This window comes from Grampus griseus (assembly GCF_964374135.1).
Source record: "Grampus griseus genome assembly, chromosome: 1".
Taxonomy (NCBI): Eukaryota; Metazoa; Chordata; class Mammalia; order Artiodactyla; family Delphinidae; genus Grampus; species Grampus griseus.
Window position 1 is genome coordinate 161,024,175 of NC_139017.1, and position 15,265 is coordinate 161,039,439.

Genomic DNA, 15,265 nt, shown 5'->3' on the forward strand with positions numbered 1-15,265 from the left:
TTGTTCTCTCTTCTCCCAGCCAATAGCTCTACCACTGCACTTACCCCAATATGATGATTTCAGTATCTCACTAGAGAAAGGCTTAACCATTTTGTAACTTTGGTAGCCTTCTGAAACCTACGGACCAACTCTCGGAACAATGTTCATCAACGCATGAAATAAAATACATAGCATTACAAAGGAAACCAATTATTATATTGAAATATAGTTCTTAACTCCAGACAACCTCTGGAGAATGAATCCCTTGAGTGCATGGACTGAGCCTTCATCTCTGTACTGCCAGTGCCTAGCACAAAGCCTGGCACATAGATGGTACTTACAAATGTTTATTTAATGAATGAACAGAAAGATTAGATGGCTACTGCCAACTCAGCCTGAGGAATGATTCATTGTAACTGCTTGTGTATATACCAGTGTCTTGCATGTGCCTCACCCTGTCTGAGATGTAGACCAGGGTTGTGAGGAAACCCACACTCAAGAATGGGTGCATAGCATCTAGCAATAATGACAGGCTACTGGAAGACCAGGAAAACAACAAAGCTCATGGATTTCCACCAGCTGGAATATCCAGGTAGTGAAAGTAAACAGGCTCTGTCTTTAGGAGGTGATCTCTTAACTTTGGAGGCATGACGCTCACACTACTTTAAAACTACCAACAGCTCTGATGGAGGAAAGAAAGGAACCTGAGCTAGTGGGTAGGTGTTCTCCAGGGCTCCTCCTCTGTCCTGATTTGAGCCTCTTGTCTCTGGGAAAGATAAAAGTGTCCCTAAAAACCGCAATAGAGATGACTTGTGCCTTTCTAGGTTCAAGTAGTAGTTTTAGGCTTAGGCAGAAATTTTGTTTTTGTTTATGTACCAACAGACAACCTAAAGAAGCAAGAAATAAAAGCCACTTCCTTCACTAAAGATATATAAAGGGCCAAAGGTTTGTTCTAAACTGATTGCTATGTCTATTAGATATTTTGAAAAGATAAATAAAACCCCAATTTTAAAGCTGAAAACCACAACAGTATGGGGTTCAGAAATCTCACCCATAAGGCTTTTAAGATTGACCCTTTCAAGTTAGAGGGCTTCTCCAGCTATACACAGCTATCTGAGGGATGGCAGGATGCAGTTTTCACTTGCTTAACAACAGGGTTTCCAACATCTGTTGGAAGAAACATAGCTTCAGGTGGGTGCCTTCAAAAAAAAAAAGGAAACTACAGGTTAAAGTTTTGTATTTAATTAAAAAAAAAAAACTCTCCCACTCCTAAAGTGTATGCTTTCTTTTTTGACCTATTTTTCTTTTAAATTGTCTGCAGTTTCCCTATATTTTTCCTAGTGCAGTAAACAATGCAATCAAAGAAACAAAAAACAGACTCCACTCTTGCCCCAGACACTGAAGATGGTCAAAGAGAAGGAATCACAGCATGGAAAATGGGCCCATCTCTAAATATACAAAAACATTAAAAAAAAAAGAAGAAAACAAAATAGCCCCCCAAAAGATATTATTATTACATTCCTGGTACATTTCCTATAATATAATGTTGCAGACAATGCTTCTTTCCCAGGGAGTCCAGCTCGCTCAGGAGGAGACATCTAGTCGGTGCCTCGGGATAGGGTGGGGTGTTGCCAAACCTAAGGTTTTTTTATGAGCTCAATATCTCACAGAAACATCTGTGGTATAAATGGTATATATGAATCTAAAAGGGGATGAAGGCAGGCAGGCACCTGTCACTGTTCTCTGAATCAGCCAAAAATCTGAAGAGCGTGGGATCCAGGAGACAGATGCCATTAACCACTGAGGAACAGAGGGTAGAACAGAGGAAGCACCAAATGAATGGCTGCTTTTGGTTCCAAAGCCAAAAAAGGGCCCCACAAAAAAAGGGCAGCTGGTCTGGAAGAGGAACTCTCCTGCTCCTGGAGTCATGCAATAAAAATGATGGCCTTGGAGCCCCACCCCGAGAACAGCCACAGTCCAAGAACCAGAGCAATTTACACCACATCACACAGTTTGCAAATGAATGGACTAGGAGGGTAAGTGTTTTGACAAAGTGGGGGGCAAGGTGAACCTGAACCCCAAAGCACAGCTGTGACGTCTCTGGATTTCTATTTCTGCCAAGCCACAGGCCTCTGACGCCACTTGCTCGGTGGAAATGTACCCTTCTTCTTAACACTGGCCTTGCCTCAAAATGGCAGCCATGGTAGTAACCCTCAGAGATATTAAGAGGCATCAGTTGCACTTCTGGAAGTAAGATAATTTCCTTGCCCCATCCTGGCCAAAGCACTTCCCTTTTTAAGCCGCTGCTGGTATGCCACCTTCCCCTCCAAGCAGAGTGCAACTTACTTTTGTTTCAGACTTTTGCATTGGCCTCTGAGGGCCCCTTCCAGGATACAGAGTAAAGTATCCTTCTGCATCCACGTGTGAGTGGATTGCCTTCCAGGGTCAGATTTGTGTTCCCTGGTTTGGTCAATGCACCTTTATGAGAATAAAACCACATGCATACACAGACAGACTAGCCTGGAAAGGGCTTTCTGGATAGGGTTTCTGGTTATCTTGATGCCTCCCCCAAAAGAAATCACTTTCTTGGTGTAAGAGGATTAGGACATTGAGTGACCTACTCTCAACTTTCGGAAGGGCAGCTTGTTTTGTCCATTTTTCAATGAGGGGGTGGAAGGGACCCAACCTGTTCAGTTACAACAACAAGGTTTTGTTTTTTAAAAAAAAGGATCCTATGTGGAAATGAGTGGGACAATGATAAAAATAAACAAATAATTAAAATTCCAAACCAAAACATATCTCCTGGCCCCGAGACCCCCAGTTAATCCTCTAAGACCACAATCTCCACATTGTGAACTTGATGCTGGTGTTCTTCCATCTCAGCCACGACTTTCTCCTCAGTCCTCAGTTCTGTCTCCAAAATGACTGCTTTGCCCTCAGTATCCTCAGCCTCTGGGTCTGGGGCTGGGTCAATCTCAATGATGGTCTGCCCATCCTCTGAGGTGCTTTCAACAGCCTGGATGGCTGAGGTCAGGCCAGACTCCATGGCCACCAACTCCACAGGGCTCACCATGGTGGTCATGTTGCCCAGGGTACTCCCATCCTGCATGGCGGTGGAGCTTAGCAGCGCCAGGCTAGATGAAGGGTGGATGGTCACTGTGTCTGGTGAGCTGCTCTTGGCAGATGAGACCACTGTGGCATAACGGAAGAGCTGAGGGCCAGAAGGAAGTGCGTGGACAGTCACAGGACTGGAGCCCTGGCTGAGGGTGGCCACTGGAATATTGCCCATGGAAAATGACTGACCCACGGGGGTGATGGTGATGGGTGAGATGACTGTGAACTGAGGCTGCTGGACAGGAGGAGAAGGGCTCAGGACGGTGGTAGAGGCTGGCCGCTGGAGCCGGGGCCTTTTGGGAGGCTTAGGAGTGCTCACAGGCATCAATACCACATTTTGAACCGTCTGGGATTTCAGCCTGTGATCCTGAGCTTGCTTCTTCTGCTCTTCCAACTGGCGTTCCAAGTCTATGGAAAAAAGACAGACTTTGTGTGGAGAGAAGTATAATCTTGGGAACAGTAAACTGGGAGTGAGGAGACCTGGGGTCTTGCCCTGGTTTTGCTACTATGTAGCCTCAGGCAAGTCATTTCATTGTTTTCAAGAAGAAACTAGACTGGATGGTCTTTAAAATCCCTCCAGTTACTACATGTCATTGTGTGATTATAGACAGGTCAATAATTCAGAATCTTTTCGTGCTGTGATCCTACTATAGCTCAACTCTAGAAGCTCCTGTGGCATTTTGTTACCTGTCACCAAAATGCAAACCAAAGAAGTCTCCAGTTGGTCTACCAGCTTATATATGCCCTGCCTGGCTCTACAGATGAAAATAATATCTGCATAATCCCTTTGCAACTGCCATGGACCCACAAAGGAGCTACAATGGCCACTCTGAAAAGCAGTGATTCCCAAACTGTCCTTCAAGGCAGGATCACTTGCTGGTGACCCAGATGGCTTTAGTCTACCATTAGCCCCCAGAGAAGTCTACAGAAAGTTATAGAGGAAGTCCCTAAGAATTACAGAACTGAAGGAGGTCTTAAGAGTTCTAACACATTCATTTTGACATAGATCCAGAGAGATAAAGCGACTTCCTTACGGTTACAGAGCATGTTACAGAGCGTCAACTTGGTGGCTTTTCCACCCCAATACATCTATCACTATCCCTCTCCCAAGGGTCCAATCCAACCTTGATGACCACTGGTGAGTCTGGTTCTACACCAGAACTTCTCTATTGCTTAGCACCTGATAAGCATCCAATAAATAACCAGTCACACCTGTAGAGCACCTTGCTCACTGTGGAACACCCAGAGCAAGCCAACTCCTTGTTTGGAATAAAAGGAGTAGGGAGTGATAAAGAACACATTCAAAAACTTTAAAACATTGCCTTTTACGGTTATAAGATAATGCATTTTTTCCAACTTTAGTAGTAATCAAAGAAATGTGAACCTAAACAAGATACCAAATCTATAATTTTTAAAAAGTTAAATCAGGGTGTATTGTAAAAAACAATGCCCATTGTTGGTGAGCTCAAACTTGTGATGTAAATTGGTATAATCTTCTTGAAAATTTGACAATAGGTCACAAGACTCCATAAACAAATTATCAATACCATTTAACCTCAAGCTTAAATGGTATTGATATTGTGAAGTAGTTTAAGAGAACATAAGAAGAAAAGTTATATTCATACAAGTTCACTGCAACAAAATAAGCTACTGAAGAAAATTTAAATTCATCCTTAAAAGAATGTCTAGGTAAAATACTGTGTAGCAACTTGGAAAAATATTAGTATGTCACAGTGAAAAAAGCAGAAAACACAACTTTATGTACACTGTGGTTATAACTAAAATGATATGGACAAGGGACCAGAAGCCTACATTTCTAACAAAAACCATTTTTCAGATGGTGTAAAGTTTCAAGGTGGAAGACAGCATTGGACTATAAATAAGAAGACAGAGTTCTACTCTGGGCTTCACTGTCAAGGAGTGATGTGGTCCCAGGCAAATCATTTATCCTCTCTGTGCCTCTACTGGGTTATCTGTAAAATAAGGAAACAGCCTATAATATTCCTAGAAAGATCAAATGAAAAAGGGCATCTCTGAGAACACCTGGTAAACCGAATTTAAAATATAAACTGGGCATAAAAATAAGTTTAAAACAACCTAAATTGTTCTTCTCTTACCAAATGATCTTTCTTGCCTCTCGTCTTCATGACCGACTATTATAATATATTCTATGTCATTTAAGACTGATAATCCATACCTCCAACTTGTTTTGCATCTTTCACTGCCTTACCTCCTCCAAAAGCTTCTCTTGATTCTTTTCTGGGTAAAAATGATAACTCCCTTTGTTCCACCACTATACCTGCTATATGCCTCTGTTACAAAACTGACTACTTTTTGCACTTATTTCTAAGTCTGCTTTCCCTTCAGTTCCTTGAAAGCCCTCAAGAGACTGAGGCTACCTTATTCAACATTTTATTTCTAAAACCTAGCTTGGAGACCAGCACAAAGTACTTATTAAAAAGAGTTAAATTATCCATGTGCTCATAATTTCTGATTACCAGAAATAATGAAAGTGCTAAATGTATATCAAAAGACTCAGTATTAATAATGTAAAAAAGACAAAGGCCAATTTTTTTCTTCTGCCACTTATATTACTGGACTAATGGAGCGATCTAGCAGACATCTTAATCCTCCAAAGATATAGAAGGAGGATCATGTTGCTGGCTTTCTTTTCTTTTCCTTTGTGCTTCCTCTGCTTCCCACCACTCCACCTCACCTAGGACTATGTACAAAGAAAAAGCCAAATCTGATACTATGTGAGTTGAAAGAAAGAAAGAGAGAGAGAGAGACAGAAAGAGAGATAGAGAGAGAAGGAAGAAAGGACAGAGGAAGGGAGGAAGGAAGGAAAGAAAGAAGAAGCAAGCCAATCCAGTCCCAACAGAAGTCAACAAAGGAATGGCAAGACTCAAGGATATTAGTATAATATCACCTAAGAAAAGAGAGAAGTTACACATACCTGTCAGAGTATAGAGAAACTGCTCTTCTCCCTGCTCTACTTGGTTCCTTCTGTTGTCTAAAACCTTCTTGACTGTGTCCATTAGGCCAAATGTATGTGCTACATTGTTGAGAACAGCAGCATCTATTTAAAACAAAAGACATGTCTGTCCAGTTAAAACAGAAATGTTCCACCAACTCCCTATTGTGCTGCTTATAAATATTAAACAATCCCGGGCTTCCCTGGTGGCGCAGTGGCTGTGAGTCCGCCTGCCGATGCAGGGGACACGGGTTCGTGCCCCGGTCCGGGAAGATCCCACATGCTGCGGAGCGGCTGGGCCCGTAAGCCATGGCCGCTGAGCCTGTGCGTCCAGAGCCTGTGCTCCACAACGGGAGAGGCCACAACAGTGAAAGGCCCATGTACAGCAAAAAAAAAAAAAAAAAATAGGGGAAAAAAAAAAAACCAATCCAGAAATTAGAATACTAATAGCATTTTCAAAATATTTTAACAAAGATTTATCACATGTGTAACTAATTATTATTTAATTGTTATATCTTTATACATGTTTCCATATAAATAAATACAAAAATAAGGAAAAAAATCTTGCATCTGGTTATAGGTTCTGACTTGTCTTAGAAAATATGGTCATTCTACTAGACAGAGCTAAGTTTGAACCTTGGTTTTGATGTTGCCTATCTGTGTGACCTTGGGTAAGTCATTTCCGTCCTTAGTTTTCTCATCTGAAACAAATGCGACTAATAATACTTACTCTGCAAGATAGATATGAAGATTAGAAACATCATATTTTAAGTGCCAAACATGGGAAATGACATGCAATATTATTAATAGTATTATCTCTGTTCCCCTTTATTATTATTATTTTTTTTGGGGGGGGCTGCACCACGCGGCATGTAAGATCTTAGTTCTCTGACCAGGGATTGAACCCGTGCCCCCTGCAGTGGAAGCACGGAGCCCTAACCACTGGACCTCCAGGGGAAGTCCCTCTGTTCCCCTTTAAACAAAACTTCTTGAAAGAGCTGTCAGTAACTGGTCATTACTTCCTTAACTCAGACCACTTTTCCACCTACAACTCTCTTCTACAGTTGTCTCATCCAGTTCCATGGTTTTGAATATCATGGACATGCTAAGAATTTCCACATGTAGATCTCCAGCCCAGACCTCTTTCCTGCATTACAGATTAATACTTCTGTTGAGCCAAATGACTTCTCCATTTGAAGCCCTCATAAGCATCTCAACTAAACAAGTCAAAAACCAATTCTGATTTCTTCTCCCAGTGGTCTTCATCTCAGGAAATTTTACCACCGCTCACAGCTCAGACCAAAAATATATGAGTCATCCTGGATTTCTTTCTTTTTCACCCTACATCCAATCCATCAGCAAGACTTGTCAGTTCCACATTCAAAATATAAGCCCAATATGATCCCTTCTTCCCAGGTCTACCACTACCCACTCTAATCCACGCTACCATCATCTCTTGCCTGGACTAATTCCTTCAAGAGTTTCCCAACTGGTCTTCTTGTTTCTACTCTTGCCCCATATAATCTATTCTCCCCACAGCAACCACAGTGATCTTTTAAAAATATAAATAAATCTGAGGGACTTCCCTGGTGGTGCAGTGGTTAAGAATCCGTCTGCCAATGCAGGGGACAGGTTCGATTCCTGGTCTGGGAAGATCCCACATGCTGCGGAGCAACTAAGCCTGTGCGCCTAGAGCCTGTGCTCCGCAACAAGAGAAGCCACCACAATGAGAAGCCCACACACTGCAACGAAGAGTAGCCCCTGCTCGCCGCAAACTAGAGAAACCCCACGTGCAGCAACGAAGACCCAACACAGCCAAAAATAAATAAATAAAATAAAAATTTTTTAAATTAGTTAAGACTGTCATGGGGTCATTAGAAATTGTCAAACGTGATAACTCAATTACAAACAAGTGAAGAAATAATCTTGAAAATATTAATGAGTTTGCTTCCATTAAAGATATAAAAATTAGGGCTTCCCTGGTGGCGCAGTGGTTGAGAGTCCGCCTGCTGATGCAGGGGACACGGGTTCGTGCCCCAGTCCCAAAGAGCCCACATGCCGCGGAGCGGCTGGGCCCATGAGCCATGGCCGCTGAGCCTGCACGTCCGGAGCCTGTGCTCCGCAACGGGAGAGGCCACAACAGTGAGAGGCCCACGTACCAAAAAAAAAAAAAAAAAAAAGATATAAAAATTTAAAAACTATATTAAAAATATATAAATATATCTGATCACTTTACTCCCCTGCTCAAAATCACTATGATGGCTTACCATCACCTTAAAATAAAACCCAAAGTTCTGACCAAAGCTTATTTAAACTGTCCCCTCTGCTCCTGTGCAACCTCATCACCTACCACTCTCTCCATTACTTAGTCCACTGGAGCCACGTCAGTGCTTCTCTAATTCTTTGAACCCACCAGGTTCATTGTAACTTCAAGATCTTTGTTCCCTCTGCCTGGAATGCAGACAATCGTTCTGGAGGCTTTAAACTAACAGAATATGAGAACTGTCTAAAACCAGGTGGATTTCTCCAATTTTCAGACTCTATATATCTACTTTGTATCTATATCGAGACAGAGAGAGAGAGAGAGATTGCTTTCTGGCACCATTTACAAGGCAAAAATTACCTGTGGAAAAAGCAATGCCAGACCTGAGTTCAAAACCTAGTTATGCTAAAAATAGAGCTACCATATATGATCCAGTAATCCCACTCCTGGGCATATATCCAGAAAAGATGAAAACTCTAACTTGAAAAGATACACGCACTCCAGTGTTCATAGCAGCAATTTACAATTTACAGTAACCAAGACATGGAAGCAACCTAAGTGTCCATCAATCAGATGAATGGACAGAGAAGATGTGGTATACATATCCAAAGGAATATTACTTAGCTACAAAAACAGAATGAAATATTGCCATTTGCAGCAAGGTGGATGGACCTAGAGAATAACATACTAAGTAAGAGAAAGACAAATTACACTTACATGTGGAAGCAAAAAATAATACAAATGAATTTATTTACAAAACAGAAACAGACTCACAGACATAGAAAAAAAACTTATGGTTACCAAAGGGGAAGTGAGGAAGGGATAAATTAGGAGTATGGGATTAACAGATACACACTACTATGTATAAAATACATAAGCAACAAGGATCTACTGTATAGCACAGGGAACTATATTCAATATCTTCTAATAACCTATAATGGAAAATAATTTGAAAAAATACACATAGGAGCTTCCCTGGTGGCACAGTAGTTAAGAATCCGCCTGAAATTGCAGGGGACACGGGTTCAAGCCCTGGTCCGGGAAGATCCCACATGCTGCGGAGCAACTAAGCCCGTGTGCCACGACTGCTGAGCCTGCGCTCTAGAGCCCATGAGCCAAAACTACTGAAGCCCACGTGCCACAACTACTGAAGCCCACACGCCTAGAGCCTATGCTCCGCAACAAGAGAAGCCACCACAATGAGAAGTCCGCGCACCACAACAAAGAGTAGCCCCACTCGCCGCAACTAGAGAATGCCCGCGTGCAGCAACGAAGACCCAACACAGCCAAAAATAAAATAAATTAAATAAAAATAAATTTAAACACACACACACACACACATACACACACACACACACACACATATATAACTGAATCACTTCGCTGTACACCTGAAACTAACACAATATTGTAAATCAACTATACCTCAATAAAAAAAAAAAAATTTTACAATTCAAAATAAAAAGCCCTAGTTACGAACTTTGGATAGTAACTTTTTATGAGCCTTAGTTTCCTATTCTGTAAAATGAGGATAATAATACCTATACCTCAGTGTTTCATGAGGCTAACATGATCTGCCTACAATGACCGCTATTGTTGGGATTAGTGTGTTTACCTGTGACCTGGAAGGGAGCCTGGATAAGCCGCTGCTGAACTCCCCTGAGTAGCTCCTCTATTTCCTTCTGTATATTGCAGACAACCTCTTCCATCAGTCCTACATCAGCTATTCCTTTCCAGAACATCAAAGTGTCCTCTGGCAAAAGAGGGATAAGACAGAGGGTAAACAAGGGACACTACATATACTTAAGCATATCTCTTCAATGTTAAATTCAAAATTATTTTGATTCAAAATGATTTTTTTTTTCCGTGCTGCGCAGCTTGTAGGATCTCAGTTCCGTGACCAGAGATTGAAAACGGGCCACAACAGTGAAAGCCCAGAATCCTAACCACTAGGCAACCAAGGAACCCCCCTCAAAATGATTTCTTATTGGGCTATTTCTGGGAAAAGAAAAAAAGCCTTTGGAACATTAGCTGCCTCCCTGAGTTGGTATCTAATTATTTGAACTCTGCAGCAAAATAGGGACTTGTGATAATTGCCTCAATTTGTCATGCCTCTGGCTACAGGGAACAGGTATCTTCCACCAATAAAAATATTAAATTAAATATTTAATAAATACTAAAGCATTTATTTAAATAATTTAATTTAAAATTAAATAATACATAATATTTTAAATGTTAAGTAATAAAGAAATTAAATTAAGTTAAAGATATACTCCCTCTAATCCTATACTTAAAAAACCAAAATAAAGGGACTTCCCTGGTGGTCCAGTGGGTAAGACTCCACGCTCCCAATGCAGGGGGGTTTGGGTTTAATCCTGGTCGGGGAACTAGATCCCGCATGCATGCCGCAACTAAGAGTTCACATGCTGCAACTAAGAAGTCCACATGCTGCAACGAAGATCCCACGTGCCGCAACTAAGACCCGGCGCAGCCAAAATAAATAAATATTTAAAAAAAAAACCCAAAAAACAATAAAACAGTTGAATAGGTGGGGTTATAAGCTCCCTGGGGGCAGAAGCTATGTCTTTTCATCTATCTAGATCTAGCAACAGTACCAGCTAAAAACAGGCAGCAATAAATATTTGTTAAATAAATTAATGAATGAAGGATGATGTGAAGCTTCTCCTGTCCCCTCTAAGTGAATCATCATTAATCACCATCCTCTACACCACCTGCTACCTAATTTTTTCTTCTAACATCTTGCAGCTTGGTTTCTCTAACAAATGGGCCAAAGTTGGAGTCAGTGTGACAGGATAAAAAGCATGGACTTCAGAGTTAAACAGATGAATTCAGTTAAACAGCTGAATTACTGGTCTTAGGCAGGGTGCTGACCCTTTCTGAGTCTCAATTGCTTCATAAAATCTGACTTTACAGGGCTATTGCTTGGATTAAAATAAGGTGTTTGCAGCTGTAATTAGTATTAATATGCATAAGAAAAACCAGCACAAGTAATGAAGAGGCCTTCTCTGTCCATAATCGTAATGGTGATAAGAGTCACAAAACCTTACAAGAAATCTGAGCCCCATAGAAAGTACCTGAAATTTCCTCTGAGTCTTTCTTCATGCCCTCCTCTGTGGCCATGCTGACAGCAGCAGTGAGAGCCGAGTTCCATTCCAGCCCTGCCTCTTCCATGCTCTCTTCTGAGATGGCAATCTGTGTGATGCTACCTAAAAGCAGTCCATTAGAGGGAAGGCCCGTGAATTTTATGAAAAAGTCACAACTATCCTCTATCTCAGACAGCCAAAGAGATCCTGTTATTTAACTTTCTAACCTTTTGCCTGCATGTCCCTATATTTAAAAACTAGAATCCTAGGTAATCCAGGATGAATATTGGATTTCCTAAATAAAACCTGCCTTGCAAAAGAAAATGTTTTCTTCTTACTCTGAATAGAAAGTGAAAGATAGGGGCTTCCCTGGTGGCGCAGTGGTTGAGAGTCCGCCTGCTGATGCAGGGGACGCGGGTTCGTGCCCCAGTCCGGGAAGATCCCACATGCCGCGGAGCGGCTGGGCCCGTGAGCCATGGCCGCTGAGCCTGCGCGTCTGGAGCCTGTGCTCCGCAACGGGAGAGGCCACAACAGTGAGAGGCCTGCATACCGCAAAAAAAAATAAATAAATAAAAATAAATAAATAAATAAAAAAAGAAAGTGAAAGATAACTTACAAAATCACAAAAGAGCAATCTGCTTTCTGAGCAGTTATGTTTTCGAAAGAGACAGAAGGTGGGCACGATTGCCAGGCTGCAGGCCCCAGACTTGGTGAGGATGAGGAGGACTTGAAATAATTTAAAAGAAAATTATAGTCAAGAGCCCTACTACAAGCATGTTTGATACTAACCATCTAGAATTCATGAAGTTGCTGTAATTTATTTATCAGGCTATGTAAAAGAAAGCAAGAGAAATGAGACCAAAATAAATCAGATAAGAGATCCATGAATAGCAGATTCACAGAGGAAAAAACTACTGCTATCAATTTTATATTAAGGTTTTAAACAAAGAGAATTGAGAAAAATCAAACTGATCCAGACAGAAATATAGACAAGTGTGGACTCTCCGCATTGAAGGATATCAATAATCAAGCAAACAAGTAATATCAATATGGATGATCAAGTAAAGAAGTTTCGGCAAAATGAAAAGGAAGTAGATAATTTCACAGCATTTTTCACTTTTCAAGTGAAAGTGTCACACCACCAAATATTCAAACTGCTAGATATTGTACACTTTCCTGAAAGGAACTTAGGTTCCAAGAAATTTGGCTTCTACTCACCCAGTGGTTACTCACAGAACATTAGGACTGACCAAAAGAAACCTTGATAAGTCATTTTTAAAGCACAATACTTCCCTTACATCCTTTAGCGTTCTTGTGTCTCTGTCAGGCATATTTATAAGTCTCCTGGAAGTAGTTTAGACATATTCTATCTAGGAATTTTAGCTGTGCTAAGTCTCCAGCTGAACTAAATCCTTAATAATAACCTCATACGGCTATATCTTTCCTAGAGAGCCCTTGTCCCAAGCTCAACAATACTGAAGTTAAGTGTGTGCCCATCCTATCTCATTTGTGAAGAAGCCTCAGCTTGCTTATCTGAATTCCTTACAGACAGAGCTCTTTGATCCTTACAGCAGTCTCCAGAGTCCAGCCCAGCCAATGACACACTGTCTCTGATACATCTCAGTTCAACAGCTGAAAACCCGTTCTCCGTTCTAATCCACCCGCTTGCCTTGCCACTAGAAGAGCAAAGGATTTTTAAAACAATCTGATTTCAAAGATATGTCAAGTGGCACCAAAGTGAGACTGTTAAATAAGCATTATTTGGATCACCTTTCTAACGTTTACCATGCACTGTAATAAAGAAACAAGGAAGGAGGTCTGGCCAATAGGAATCATTTGGGAGAAAACAAAGAGAGTTCTTTCTAAAGCATGGACTCCCACCCAAGATTACCATACCTTACATTAACGCTCTCGAGAATTGAAAAAAGAAACACAAAGAAGAAATGAGGGGAAAAGTGCTACTGAAAAACACAGTGGGTTTTCAGGTGGTTTCCTACCCCCTACCATCGGCCGAAGTGGGTGTCTGCACCACACTTGTCTGCTGTCCTGGCACTGGAGCTCTTGCACTGCTGATCAGAAGATCAAATTTGGTGCTTCTGCAGGTATTGGAGCAAACCTTGTCATGTTGGTAAAAATCAATCTGTCCGGAGTCCATCATTTTCCTGTGCAAAGAGAGACAAGAAGTACCAATTCAGCCTGCACTTCATCTTGAAGGGACAAATAGAGACAAAGTTGCTGAGTCCCTTCTATATGTTAATGAAACCTAATAGTATTAAAAGTCATTAGGTTGCAGAAATTCTAATTGGGGCTATAAAATGTTCATTGGTCCTGCCCACATTTACAAGTACTCCTCTTCCCTCCTTCCTCTACTCATTATGAGTACTCTCTTGTATTTCCCGTTATCACTAAGTTTTAGACATATACTCCTGACAATAGCTAAATTTCCCCATAGAATCTCACTGAAACAAAGCCCAAAAGGGGAAAAGACTAACTCATATCCCAGCACAAATGAGAAATGCCACAGGGGGATTAGAATTTTGTGATTAGATTCTGATGTATTAGTACTTGTAGACCAGCAAGATCTGTTGCCACTTCTGGAGACATAAAACTTCAGCACATTTCTTTCCTTAAAAAAAAAAAAAAGAGATAACTCTCCTATAAATACAGAGCAAAGTTGATTATACTAAACCCCCACTATAAAATGTCCTTATAACTAGATTCACAAGACGCTATTATAGGCCATGAGCAAAGCCATGAGGTATTTTAATTACAGTAAACTCTATGTTATAGTGTTACTTGGCTTTCACTAAAGATTTTTTAGACACTCTGAGTCTTTTACATTTGGGGAAAGTTGGCATACACTTGTTTTTCTGGGCAAGTAAAACAAGCCAAGAACAAAAAAAAAAAAAAGAAAGTTAAAGGTATTCACCCCCAATTTCATTCAACTACTGATTAATGCACACAAATCATCTGGAATGAATTTTTTTAAATTATGCCTCTGACTATAAAAATCATACGTAAAGAAAAAAACATTTTCTGTGGAAAATACAGAAAACTATAAAGAAAACAACTGCTCTTTAAAAAAATATCCAACACAGAGATCATATCAACATTTCAGCATATTTTTTCTACTAAATTTACTTACATATGTGTGTTTTTTAAAACAACTATATTAATTGATATTACATTTTGTTTTCTTCCTTACATTACATCATAAGCATTTTCCATGTAAAAACTCTTTAGAAATATTTTAATGACCTCATAATGCACCATAGTATAAACTCATATACATTTAGATGAGCCATAATTTACTTTAGATACACCCTGATTGTATATTAAAGCAGACTGTAATTTTCACCATCATAAATTATGTTGCAATGAACTTTTATACTTGAATCTCTACAAGCACTATAGATTTCTCTTAAGACAGATTCCTTAAAAAAATTAAAGACAAAAGGTAAGAGGTTTTTAAGGCTCATGATACATGTTCTGTGGGGAAATTTTAATTCTTAACCACATTTTAAAATTTTCTATCAATAGCTGAGTGCTCAAGAAACACCAACTAATGTTAATTTCACCGAGGAGTGGGGTGGATTACAATGATAAACTTGCTGCATAAAGAGATGGGAGTGGGGATACTATACATTCTAAAGTTTATTTCTGGGACTTCCCTGGTGGTGCAGTGGGTAAGACTCCACGCTGCCAATGCAGGGGGCCCGGGTTCCATCCCTGGTTAGGGAACTAGATCCCATATGCATGCCGCAACTAAGAGTCTGCACGCCGCAACTAAGACCAGGCGCAGCCTAAGTAAATAAATAAATATTTTTTAAA

General features: G+C 40.6%; 1 protein-coding gene across 3 annotated transcripts in view; it reads right to left on the reverse strand.

The window, feature by feature from the left end:
- Positions 1-249: 249 nt before the first annotated feature.
- Positions 250-15,265, reverse strand: part of GMEB1 (glucocorticoid modulatory element binding protein 1) — a 31,555-nt gene continuing 16,539 nt past the window's right edge. For all 3 annotated transcript variants that reach the window (XM_082673587.1, XM_082673588.1, XM_082673589.1), the window contains 5 exons: positions 13,439-13,596; positions 11,426-11,557; positions 9,946-10,083; positions 6,050-6,172; positions 250-3,501 (listed from right to left, as the gene is read on the reverse strand). In XM_082673587.1, the coding sequence (XP_082529713.1) occupies positions 2,801-3,501; positions 6,050-6,172; positions 9,946-10,083; positions 11,426-11,557; positions 13,439-13,596 (1,252 nt within the window). In that variant the 3' untranslated portion in view covers positions 250-2,800. The remainder of the gene's footprint in view (positions 3,502-6,049; positions 6,173-9,945; positions 10,084-11,425; positions 11,558-13,438; positions 13,597-15,265) is intronic.